This window comes from Leucopleurus acutus (genome assembly GCF_964270905.1).
Source record: "Leucopleurus acutus genome assembly, chromosome: 16".
Taxonomy (NCBI): Eukaryota; Metazoa; Chordata; class Mammalia; order Artiodactyla; family Delphinidae; genus Leucopleurus; species Leucopleurus acutus.
The window spans coordinates 84,523,631-84,536,292 of record NC_139158.1 but is presented as its reverse complement, the minus strand read 5'-3'; the positions used below and the strand labels follow the sequence as shown (position 1 = coordinate 84,536,292).

At 45.5% G+C, this 12,662-nt stretch overlaps 1 protein-coding gene across 1 annotated transcript; it reads right to left on the bottom strand.

The window, feature by feature from the left end:
• Nucleotides 1–7,491: 7,491 nt before the first annotated feature.
• On the bottom strand, nt 7,492–8,646 carry FAM217B (family with sequence similarity 217 member B; the record flags this gene model as incomplete). The annotated part of the gene is made up of 1 exon (XM_082856686.1): nt 7,492–8,646. The coding sequence occupies one exon, from the start codon at nt 8,644–8,646 to the stop codon at nt 7,492–7,494; it is 1,155 nt and encodes a 384-aa protein (XP_082712812.1).
• Nucleotides 8,647–12,662: the final 4,016 nt, after the last annotated feature.

Genomic DNA, 12,662 nt, shown 5'->3' with positions numbered 1-12,662 from the left:
AACATACTCAACGTGGATGTGTTCTGAGAAACCTCCACTCCTTCATACCCACCTGTGGCACAGGTCATCAGAGCCATGAAGCATGCAGGTTAGTGTCCTATTTTCTTTTTTATTGAAGTATAGTTGATGTACAATATTAATAAGTTACAGGTGATTCACAATTTTTAAAGATTATATTCCATTTATAGTTATTATAAAATATTGGCTATATTCCCTACATATATCCTTTTAGCTTATTTTATACATAACAGCTTGTACCTCTGAATCCCCTACCCCTATATTACCCCTCTCCCCACTGCTAACCACTTGATTGTTCTCTATATCTGTGAGTCGGCTTCCTTTTTGTTATAGTCACTAGTTTGTTATATTTCTTAGATTCCACATGTAAGTGATATCATTCAGTATTTGTCTTTCTCTGTCTGACTTATTTCACTTAGCATAATGCCCTTCAGGTCCATCCATGTTGTTGCAAAGGGCAAAATTTCCTTCTCTTTGATGGCTGAGTAGTGACCTATTCTTGAGGTGAAGAGCCAGCTAAGTGCCTTTAAGCCCTGGAGAAAGTAGACGGGGGTAAGCAAAAGGCTTTGTTAGTGGCCGAAGCGTGAGAGGGGACTGGTCCAGCAGGTGAGATGCTGTCAAAGCAGCCACTTCAACCTTGCAGACCTTAAGTGCCATAAAGGCAGTTTTCTCAAACTTTAACCTCCAAAGATGTTGTTAAAACACAGACTCTGATTCTGGAGGCCAGCGTTTACCTTTACCCTTGTGAGTGCCAACTTAAAAAAAAAAAAAAAGCACAATGTGAGAGTCGTGAGTTAAGTTGTACTGGGGGCAAAATGAGGACTGTAGCCTGGGAGACAGCATCTCAGAGAGCTCTGAGAAATCGCTCCAAAGAGGTTGGGGGGAAGGTCAGTATAGATGTGATTTTGGTGAAGGGGGAGTACATGCAGTCAAACACATATCTTTTGGCAGAAGGTTTCTGCTAGTCACGAGGAGCAGACGTCACCATGAAGGATTTTAGTGCTTTTCTAGATACGAGGAGATACAAGAAGTGGGCTCTTAAAAATAGCTCCTGGAAATATCTAACTATCTGAAGACCTGTTGTGCTAGTTTTTTTCAGAGCACAGAGTGCCTCATCTCTGCTCTCCACCCTGAGCTCCTTTCAGGGGGTGTCGAAGGTCAGCAGCCACAGCAACATGTGATTTAACCCTTGTAGAGGTGGATGGCAAGCGCCAATTTGTAGTTGACATGGGGAAGGAAAAATAATGTTTCCCTACCCTCTAGCCTCTTGGCTGACATCCCCCGTAATAAGAGACAGATTAACACAAGGAAAACCAACAGAAGTTGAATAACCTGTATGCTCCCTGCATACATGGGAGACACCCAGGAAAAGTGAGGAACTCCCAGACACGGCCCAGCCGCCATAAATACCATCTCCAGCTAAAGACAAAAGATGTTGGATTTGGGAGAGCGAGTGAAAGGAAGTTGTCAGGAAAAGCACAGGAAACAGGAGTATAGTTGTTATGCAGGTTTAACTCCTGCCTTAACATAAGAGTTGATAAGACTGATAAGAATTTCTAGATTTAGTTCATCCTCCTCTTCCAGGCACAGAGAGGAAGACACCCTTACAGATGGAGATTTCCCTTAATGTAAATGTCTTTTTACAAAAGGGTAACGCCTCAGTTTTCGAAGCCTCTCCAGTGTCTGCTGTTTCTCAAAAATGATCAGCCTAAAAAAATCCTCATGCCAAAGAGGCATATTTTGTGGCGGCAAGTTCTGCCCCCCTCCACCCCCTTAGGGTATTTTTGGCTGGGCCTGACAGCTACATTGACATGAGACAGACCAACAGGAGAAAAGCACGCCAATTTATTCAACACGAGTCTTCCAGGACCCAGAAGCCTTCATAAAGAATGAAGACCCAGAGAAATGGTGACACTAACTTGCTTTTATATTAGGTTGAACAAAGTGGGCAATTGTCGAAAAGTGATTTACACGATGTGGACGACTAGAGGAACTTAAGAATCATTGAACAAATAAGTTTGTGTAGAGTTCTCTTGGTCTCAACTTCTCATCCCTGACGATGAAAAACGTTACTTTCCTCCTGGTATAAGGAGCACAGCTTTCATAGAGGAATTTAATTTCCTGCTTTTAGGAGAATGCAGAAAGGTAGGAGTGTTTTTTCTTGTACCTGGCTGTTTTTCGAGTGCCTGTAACTCAAAATCATCCAAACGCCAGAGCGACGTGTTTCGGGGTGGTGTGTTCTGAACTCCTTCACCATTAGTGGGTCTGAAGTGGGGCTCATAATACGAGGAGTAAGGCCTAAAATTGTGCTAGCTGAACGGGATCGAAAGTTAAAATATGCATCATTAGTTTTCTCTAAAATATCATGCAAGCTGGGACAGTTCTATGTACGACCCTCCCATTTTTAAAGTTCCATATATATTTTCCAGTGTTATCACAGTTAATTCCTTAAATACCAAATTGCTGAGGACAGATATACGACTGGTATTTTTTGAAACAGGGTCTCTCTGAAGATTTTTATAAACGAATGATTTATGTTCCTTCATGGAGCATTGTTTCTATGCTAGAAATAGTGTTTTACGATATCAAAGTCGATGCAGGGAGGCTTTTGGACTGAGGTGGTTTTAACCCCTTCTTCGCCTACCTAAGCAGACCAAACCCTAAGCGGGATATTTCCTGCAAATGCCTCAAGAGCAGGAAAAACAACCCAGTCACCAGCAGCCAATCAGGCTTTCCCAAATGGCAGGCCCACCTAAGCCACAGCCAATCAGATGATTTCCTTGCTTCTGCATCCTCTCCATAAAATTTTCCGCCCTCAGCTCCTGTCTGGGAAGTACGTAGTGCTCCGAGCCTCTAAGGCTTTGCTGCTGCTCAATTTGAATCGATGTTTGCTCAAATCAATCCTTAAATCTTTCAAAGAGAAAAGTCTTAATCTTCTTGTGTCTGAAATCAAACAGTCCTCCCCACTCCCCATGTCTTTTTGATTACAAGAAAAATGTCTCCATTTGGGCAGAAGGCATTCACAGAACCGATTCAGTGCTTCCCGAAAAGGTTTACATGCCACCTCGTGGATAAGAAAAGAGCCGCATCCAAAGATAATCTACCATTTTCTGTACAAACAAATGATTTAAAACCTCCAGCATGGTTAACTTTCAAGTTATCAAAAAATTATTTGTAAACCCCGTTAAAAACAAGACAGCAGGCCCCAAATGAGTCGCTTATGCTAAGCCCCACTTCACCAAACCGAGACTCAGTTTCAGCTCTCCCCAGACGGAATCTTCAGCCAGTCTGTCGGAACAGCCCAGTCGGGACTCGTTCAGTCGCCTGCCTGGTCCGCCCCCTGCCATCCTGGCCCCTAAAGGAAGGCGACCTTGACACAACCAATCTGCTTTTTGCTGGTATAACTTTCTCGTCCGGCTCCCTTCTGCCTGTGGTTCCATTTTATACAGCCCCGCAGAGCTCCTTTCTAGCTGCTGGACTCGATGCTGCTGATTCGTGAATCACAGAATAAAGTCAGTAAGATTGAAATTTACTCAGTGAACTTGCTTTTTTACACCCCAAAATTATTTTTTTAAACTGCCACTATTTGGTAGACTCAAAAGAGGGCGCCTCATTGTCAGAGTGAGTTTAGAAAGAGGGGCAGGAAACCTTTCAGAATGCTTACGTCAGTAGCTGCCCACAACTGCCGTCTCCCAGCCGGGGGGCTTCCTCGACAAGACACGGGGCTCATTTCTGGATGCGTACGTTCACGTGCAATAGATTTCTACCGCGTTATGTCAATTTTATTGAATTTTCATCTGCTTCCCTAACCACCTTTGGGGGTCATAAAAGGAAGAGGGACCCAAGAAAGGTACAGCCAGGGGTGCTCCTCAGATGCGCCTAGTACTGCTGACATGCACGCTGCTCAGTATTAAGAAAGGAATTGGAACAGAATTTCCCCCTCAAGCAGTTTTTTGAACTAATCAGGGAGAGAAATAAGACAAACTCTGAAATAAAACTGCATAAAAGGCAAATGAAAACCATACCAGAAAAATCCAGGCAATATTTTTCTAGTGTTTAATTGATCTCAAGGAAGGAGAAAGTCCAGATTCACAAAAACTTACGTGTATTGTTTTATTATATACAAAACCAAGCATACAATAATTACACAGCAAATAACATGCTGAATATTTTCAGGCCATTTTGAAGGGTGCTCTGTACATGTACATGAATAAGTAATAAATGCTGCTTCTCTATTACCTTGAGATACGGTACCACCAAGAGTTTTACTACTCACGTAAATGAGCACAAAGGAAAGAGGAAATAGATAATATTTAAACATGGAAGGTAGAAATTCTTCCTTCTGGAAACTAACCAAATAGGCCTAAGAACCACTACTAATCAATGATATCCTCTCCCCCATCTTTTCTGTCATAGTCACCAATCCCACCCCATTCCAGTTAAGTTACAAACCTGCAGCCAGTTTAGTCATTAAAGATTTGAGAAGTAGTCTCAACCTAAACAATTGTAGCTAATACCGATATATTTTTGTAATTCATTTTTGTACTGTTTTTACAACTTTTTCCCCTGATCCTAAGCTTGAAGCAGTTCTTCTTACATCCTCTAAACGTTGGGTTTTTTTTTTTTTTTTTGCTACCATTTATTTTATTTTATTGGATCATTTTAATTGGTTTAAATGCAACATGTATGTAAACAACTCCACAGAAATGAGAGGCACTTCTTAGAAATACAATGACTCATGTCACAAGATTCAATGGCTTCGATTTGATGAACTGAATGAGCTCCTGACTCAGCTCTCCAATGTTGTCTGCTTGAATGGCAAGATCTTTATCTGCCGCGTTTAGTGCATTAAGATGTGTGCATCAGAAATCATAAAATTGTGCTTATCTTCCATAATGAACCTGTATTCATTAGGAGCTCTAATCCAATCACAATAATGTTGGTTAAAATAAACTACGAACCCGAGGCAAAAAAGTAAACAAGCCACTTTTTCAGGCTTTTAAAACTGTCTTAACATGTGACATTACAGCTATCCCCCCAAATTAAGCAACCAACTTCAAGTCAAAGAGCTAGGAACAAATGGAGCATTCGAGGCGTTACCTCAGCATTTCTCAATCAGCTCAGACATACGCGAGGCCGGGAAAGGTCTCTGAGGGTACCTGCACAGGTGCATTACTGGTAGAGGCGGCAGCTCAGCATAAACCCTGTGGGATTAATATCAGGCGTATAGATGTGTATATAGATGTGTGTAAATATATGTAATGTGCTTACAGAGATTTATCGACCCGGAATACTTCATAAAGAGCTGCATAAAAATCTAGCAGAGAGGGCTTCCCTGGTGGCGCAGTGGTTGAGAGTCCGCCTGCCAATGCAGGGGACACGGGTTCGTGCCCCGGTCGGGGAGGATCCCACATGCCACGGAGCGGCTGGGCCCGTGAGCCATGGCCGCTGAGCCTGCGCGTCTGGAGCCTGTGCTCCGCAACGGAAGAGGCCACAACAGTGAGAGGCCCGCGTACCGCGAAAAAAAAAAAAAAAATCTAGCAGAGAAAGACTCATGAATTGGGTCCTATATACACGCCGGCAGTGTATATAGGACTAACCCATCTGCACTCACTGGAGCAGGACCGTCGAGGGACATGTGGGGTGCCACTCAGGAACCACAGAAAGGAAAAGTAAGACTAGCACTGTTTTCAAAACACTATACTTATACTGAGTACAAAAGTTATAGTATAATTGCGAACCATGGAAGTAATGCCTGCCAGATGTACATTGTTTGTTCATTTATAAAAATGCATAAGATTTTATTGTAAGCAGTGCTTTCTCCAGTAGGGTGGTGTGAGAGAGAATATAAGAGGGACTCTGTAAAAAAAGTCTTAGAAGAAAAAAAATTACCGTAAAAATTTTTGTTGTTTAATACAATTAAAATCAGATTTTAAAAGGGCATCTTAATATTCAACTTCGGCCTGTTATTTTAATTATTTATAAATGCATCTTGTCTTTATGTTAACTTAAACAGTGCCTTGGATGACACTGAGTTACTGGGTGAAAAGTCTGCGAGTTAGTAAATATTTTCAGATGAAAAGTGCCGAGTTTTTCATTTGTCCCAAAGGTGAGAAAACAGAAACAAATATATATGTAAAAAAACAAATAGAATAATCGTTTGAAGGGATAAAATCAGCTACAGTCATTAAAACATACTGTACATCAAGAAGTAGTCAAGCAAAGGTTCTACGGATATTCACCATAATATCAAGAGAAATCTCTCAGCACAACCATAGGGACAAGTAGACGTGACTTAACAGCAGTTAAATAAGAAGCATTTAGGGGAGTCAGGAAGCCGCAGGGCCAGGTGAGGAGGTTAAGACATTCAGTAACTTTATCCATGGTCCGCCCTCCCACTCCCTGCTCCCAGCAAGATTATAAAGTCCTGCTCTTGCAAATGAAGACAGATCATCATTCTGATGGTTTTTCCCACGGCACCTCTTCAGAGAAGCCACACACGCCGGGGATTCTGGTGCCAACTGTTTCATTCTTCCTCCCATCACGTGCTAACAACTGTGCTTAGACCCGCCGACATCCACTGGGACAAAGCCTGCACGCTATTTTAAGTTCAGCTTAGAGAATACAGAAATGGACTTCGCCACCACCTCTAAATTGAAAAGGCCTTTTTTTTTTTTTTTTTTTTTTGCGGTACGCGGGCCTCTCACTGCTGTGGCCTCTCCCGTTGTGGAGCACAGGCTCCGGACGCGCAGGCTCAGCGGCCATGGCTCACGGGCCCAGCCGCTCCGCGGCATGTGGGATCTTCCCGGACCGGGGCACGAACCTGCGTCCCCTGCATCGGCAGGCGGACTCTCAACCACTGCGCCACCAGGGAAGCCCGGCCTTGTTTTTTTAAAACCCATATCAGGGAAAGTGTTTGAAAGCACTAGATTCCACTGTCTGGAAGGAGCAGGCAGCTTAGTGATAAATGACTTTGCTCATAATAGCTGCTCCGTAACTCGAGGAAGAGCCGAAGCTTCCCCAGGAGTGAGATGCCCGGACCTTCTGCTTGAATAGTTTAGGATGAGGATGCAGAGAGCCCTATTTCAGACCTTCAGGATTCCACACCGTTTGAAGCAGGACGCACTAGTTTACCTGTGCTGTACGTGGCCTGGCTGAGGTTTCAGAAGTTTAGTCCACTCTTCCCTTGGGAGAGCTGTCGTTTTATTTCTTTATATGGCACAGACCTTGGTTAATTTTTATCTGAAGGGCTCTCATTTGCCTAAGACTGTCAACGCAAAATATGGTTACTGAAAGACACCCTTCTTTGGAAACGACCCTGTTGTGGCTTGGGTGGGCGTGGCGTGGACTAAAGAACTGGTCAACCTCTTCAGTGTCAGTAATCCCAAAGTCTCTTCAAATTCACAGTATTGTAACCTTTGGAAGAGCTCTCCTGTTGAGGCGCCTGCAGGTCCTTGCAATTCATCGTCTCAGTTATGGTTTGAATTTGTGTGTGTTTTGTTTTACCCCATTTGTTTTGAGCTTTTTCTCGCTGGATACAGTGGCTCGAGCACAATTATTTGCATTTCCCTTTTGCTTAAGGCTTGCATGTGCTGGCGCTCTGGAGGCCTTGTAGGTGTCCGTGGAGTCCCCGATCACCGCTGGCTGCCTGGGAAGGCGAAGGTTCACGCTACTCTTGATCTTAGGGTCACCGCTGTCCCCACAGGACAGATCCCAGTGCTGCAGCTTGGAGCTCTTGTTGGATTTCTTTTTCTTCTCCTCTGTCTGCACGTCCAGGGTTTGCTTCTGAGAACACAGTCTGCTGCTATTCAGCACATCGAGGGGTTTGGTGGAAGCCTCACATGTGTAATAGGATGGATGGACTTCTTCGCGGTGCACGTCTTTCTTTCGTGAAGGGCCTGACTTCGGAGGCCCTTCCTGCTGAGGCCTGGACAGAGCGTTGGCAATCAGCTTGCTCCTCCCGGGGCTTTTCAGAGCCCCCGAGGTCCCAGGGGCAGTGGGAGGCCTCGCCTTGGCCCCCTTTCCTTTCTCGCACTGGACAGTCTGGATCTGCAGCCACTCGAGCTGGACAAGCCTGTCGATGTACTTCCCCAGCAGCCCCCCGGTTCTGGGCACGGCCTCTGTCCTGCGCTCAGAGTGCAAGAGCACAGCCATGTCCCGCAGGTCCCAGGAGTTACATGGGGCTGGGAGGAAGTCAGGGTAGGAGTATTCAGGCTGTTGGGTGGGACCCTGCCCTGGGTGCAGATCGAAGTGAGCCGCATCGATCTCTTCGGCTCGAAGATGAAGGTCTGGAGGCGTGAGGGGAGAAGGGGGGACGGGGATTCTTTCTGAATCAGAGAGGTCACTGGCACTGTCCTCCTCAGCATCTTCTTTGATAATTTTCATCGTCTGAAAGTCCAGAAACAACTTGTTCCCTGAGGACCCCCGACACCTGTAGCCAAGGGGACTCCTTTTGGGGTTTCCTTCCGGGGAAATGCTTTCCTTCAGTTTATCCTCAGTTGGTTGGGGGACACATCCTCCGAGACTGCTTTTCGGCTGGGACGAGATATGGGGGACTTGGGATTTACTCTGCCTTTTTCTTGAATTCTTTGGACGCTGTACTTTATTCCAAGAGGGGCCTGCATTCATATTGCTGCGAGAAATAAACCTGCAATTCTTAGTCCATCTGACAAAAACTGGCCAGCCGATGATTGAACAACGGAACCAAAAGAACCCCCTGGTGGTAGATTTCAGCTATCGCGAGGCATTAGAAAATGTGAGGCCTTTAAACTCACAGAAGAAGTTACAGGACAATTTTCCACTTCACACTCTACTTAGGAAGCATCATAGAGCAAGTGCCAGAGTACATGCATGGATTCTGTTTTACATCAAACATTAGCTTTTAAGAAAGACACTAACATTTCATAAAGTGCTTATATTATCATTTTAAACATTAGTAACATCTCTCATAGGACTCTGTCCTGTTAATGATGAGCAGTGTCTAATAACACGAACAAGTAAAATCCACAGCTTTCTTTCATATACCTATTTTCAATTAAATGTAAACAGGATGTAAAATACAAGTTTTACAGAACTTAATCACTGATTGGTGGTAATTCTGAGCTGACAAAAATCTTAAGTGTAGCATGTACAACCGACACCTTAAACCAAAAGCTTATCAAAGTGTTTTCAAATAGAAAACACACTCAGAAAAACTGTTTAGAGGAATAGGAATAAAATCATACCTTTTAACACAATATGAATTTAAAAAATAGGTTTAATGCAATCCTTCGAATGGTGGGGAAGTAGATGTTGTGAATACCGTGTGCATTACCAGCATGGCAACTGATCCTGCCTCTAATTTATTCTGAGACAGGGTCTCATATCAGAGTTGAAAATATTTTCTTTTTGACTTATTTACCAAGAACGTAGCATTTTGCCAAGATGAATAATACTTCTCAGCAATATCAGTCTGGTGGGCTTAAAAGAATTGGGTGGTAGGGCTTTCCTGGTGGTGCAGTGGTTGAGAGTCCGCCTGCCGATGCAGGGGACGTGGGTTCGTGCCCCGGTCCGGGAAGATCCCACATGCCGCGGAGCGGCTGGGCCCGTGAGCCATGGCCGCTGAGCCTGCGCGTCCGGAGCCTGTGCTCCGCAACGGGAGAGGCCACAGCAGTGAGAGGCCCGCGTACCGCAAAAAAAAAAAAAAAAAAGAATTGGGTGGTAAACATGCTTTGTGGAAACCTCAGAGTTTCATTCGTCTGGTTTACATTCGTCTGTGTTTCCACCACACTGAGCAATTACTTGAAAATGTGTCACTTCTTAAAAAATAAACACGTTGGAGGTTAAATCATTGCCAATAGCATAACACGTGCTCAATAAATGTTGACGAAATGGATAAAGGAATTGCCATTATTTAGAACTCATAGCCAATATTGTTAAAACTTTCATTTACCTCTAGCTGTCTGTGTGCATCCATAAACGTTAACAGTATCCTTTTTATATAAAAGGAAACTAACATAGATGATTAAGGGATTTACCCAAAATTGTGGATTCTGCTAACAGTGCAAGAATTATGACCTCTGGAATTTTTACCAACTAGTAATGTTTAAAATCATTTCTGCCAGACAAGAAATATATATTTCCTATCAACAGACATATTTTTTCCCAACCACACATATCAATCTGGAGAACTGAGATAACGTGCCTTTTGCAAGATAAAGCAATTACATGAAAAACGATTTACCTGCTTTTCTGATAAGATTTATTCACCCTATTCCCTTTCTTGAAAAAGTCACACGGCTGATCATCATCTAGGGTTTGATGGACTGTCTAAAAAACAGACACGTAGTTAATAAATACCCTGAACACACACACACACACACACACACACACACACACACACGAAACAAACAGGAAAAGAAACCCAACAAATCTAAATAAGATTTTACTTCAAAGTTTACATCACCTTTGCTCTAGCGCTCGAAATATTCTTGCTCAGTCTGTTGGGAGATGATGGCAGCAGGGGAAGTAACTTCTTTATTCCTCTTATATTTGGAAAGGACTCCTTACCACCGGAACTAGAAGCAACAGAAGTGTCGGTAAGACTGACTGCAAACGGTCCTATCACCAGTATTGTGTTGGTTTTCACTTGTTTGTTCTTAAATATTCAAATTGTATAGAAAAACTGGTGGAAGGATATTGCCTTCTATTTACGGTTTAATCTTGTTGGTTTTTCACAGTGGATATTAGATACAAGATCACACTACTACAAATGGATTCCCTCTCTCTCTCTCCCCATACCCACACATAGCCACACACAAAATCCCCTTGGAAATAACATGCTGTGGAAATCTGTGGGGCTAATTAAGGTTGGGTGTTGCTCCGAAGTTCCCATGTCCATTCATTCATTCATTCGTTCGTTCTTTCAACAAACACTTACAGGAGTGCCTAGAAAACGGCAGGATTACACACATGCCTTGCTCTTGTGGAGCTTAAACTCTGCTGTGGAGGGTCTCTTTCAAGTCTCCTGCCTTCACTATCACATCAGTCCACGAAAAAGTCATATCAGTATCTTCATACACATCACACGATGTTATCTCTTTGTGACATTTTGTTGATTTGTACCACCCAAGGTTGCTTTTCGCCTCTTATTTTGAGTGGGCTACTAAAAGTGCCCCATTTGAACGTGAATACGTATTTCTTTCTTCCATAATATCCCTTGCCTCTGAAAAATGGAAGAGGTGGGTTTATAGAAGATTTTTATTTCCTTCCTAAAACTTTGCTGTGTTATTTTTCAAAAGAAGTACGTGTGCCATTTTGGTCAGTGTACATACGATGGGAATAAAAAACACATGCGGGCCCTCACAATGAATGAATTATACCATAATCAACGGCTTGATTCGTTTTGGGCGTAGAAAACGTTCTTTACCAACCCTCCTCCAATTAGCCTGGTGCACTCCCATCTTCTCGCCTTCACCTGGCAAGCTTTACACCCTAGGCTGTGCCGTTTTCTGCACCAAATTAGAGACAGATGACAGCCTGCAGGGTCCCTAAGGACGCAGAAAACAAGCTCCGGTTTCCCTGACGGTTCCGGCTCCCATCGGAACAAAGCTGAAAGTCTGAGATTCTGGCTCCAGAAACGCGTCCCAAGCGCCAGAGGCTGCTTGCTTAAAGGCAACCGCATATGTCACCCAGGGTATGAACTGTTACTCCCACATCTTCCTCTCCGGCGCGGCGCCACGAGACAGCCGCAGCCGCAGCCACGCCGCCTGCTCCCCACCCCCGGGGACGGTCCCGGGCGGCAAAGCATTGTGGGTGCCGTGGGAACAGGACGCTTCTCCTCTACGCAGCGAGGCTCCCTCGGTCTGGCCTAGGGTACATGCTGCAGTGCAAACGTCCAAAGAGCTGGCTAGCCTCGAGGCTTAAAATCAGCCTGGGGACGAGCTCCTGGAAAGGCCGGGCTTTGCACGCCTCCCCCGCCCCCATTAACCCAGAAATCCGAGGACCAGCAGCATGCACGTTCCTGGTCCTCCGTTTGGGCAGACGCGGAACTATGATCGATCGGCGGGCGGGCCAGGCAGACGCGGACAGAGATTGATCAGACCTGTTTCGCGATCGCCGAGGACACTTGACGCGGCCGCCGGCCTTCCTTCCCGGGCCCGGGCGGGAGGCCGGACTGCGGCGCGCTGCTGCAAGCGCGGCGGCGGCGCTCGGGCTGCGGGAGTCAGCGCGCGGCCGCGTCACGAGGGGCGGGGCGGAGGCTCGCCGGGAAGTTGCACCGACAAGTTGCAGCCGTGTAAGTAACGCCAGGGCCCCGAGAGTGGGAGCGGCCGCTGGGCGGACACCGCCTTCCCCCAGGCACCCGGGAGGAAGCAGAAGGCCGGCGCCACCCCGCGCTCCGCGGTGGCCCCGAAAAGCTTCCACGAGAGCAAGCACTCATCGATTGAAATCAGGTTTTTTTTTTTTTTTTTGGCTGCCCAAAGCGAAAAACCCGGGCGAGGACTCGAGGGGCGAGGACTCGAGGGGCGAAGTGGCTGTCGAGGGGAGGGCGCAGCCGGCCCACTGGATCCCCTGAAGTCAGAGGTTCCGGCGGACCCTCCCCAGGGGCAGCTGAGCACGGCCGGGGACACCGAGGGAGCGGACGCAGGGTCGGAAGGCCGCCCCTC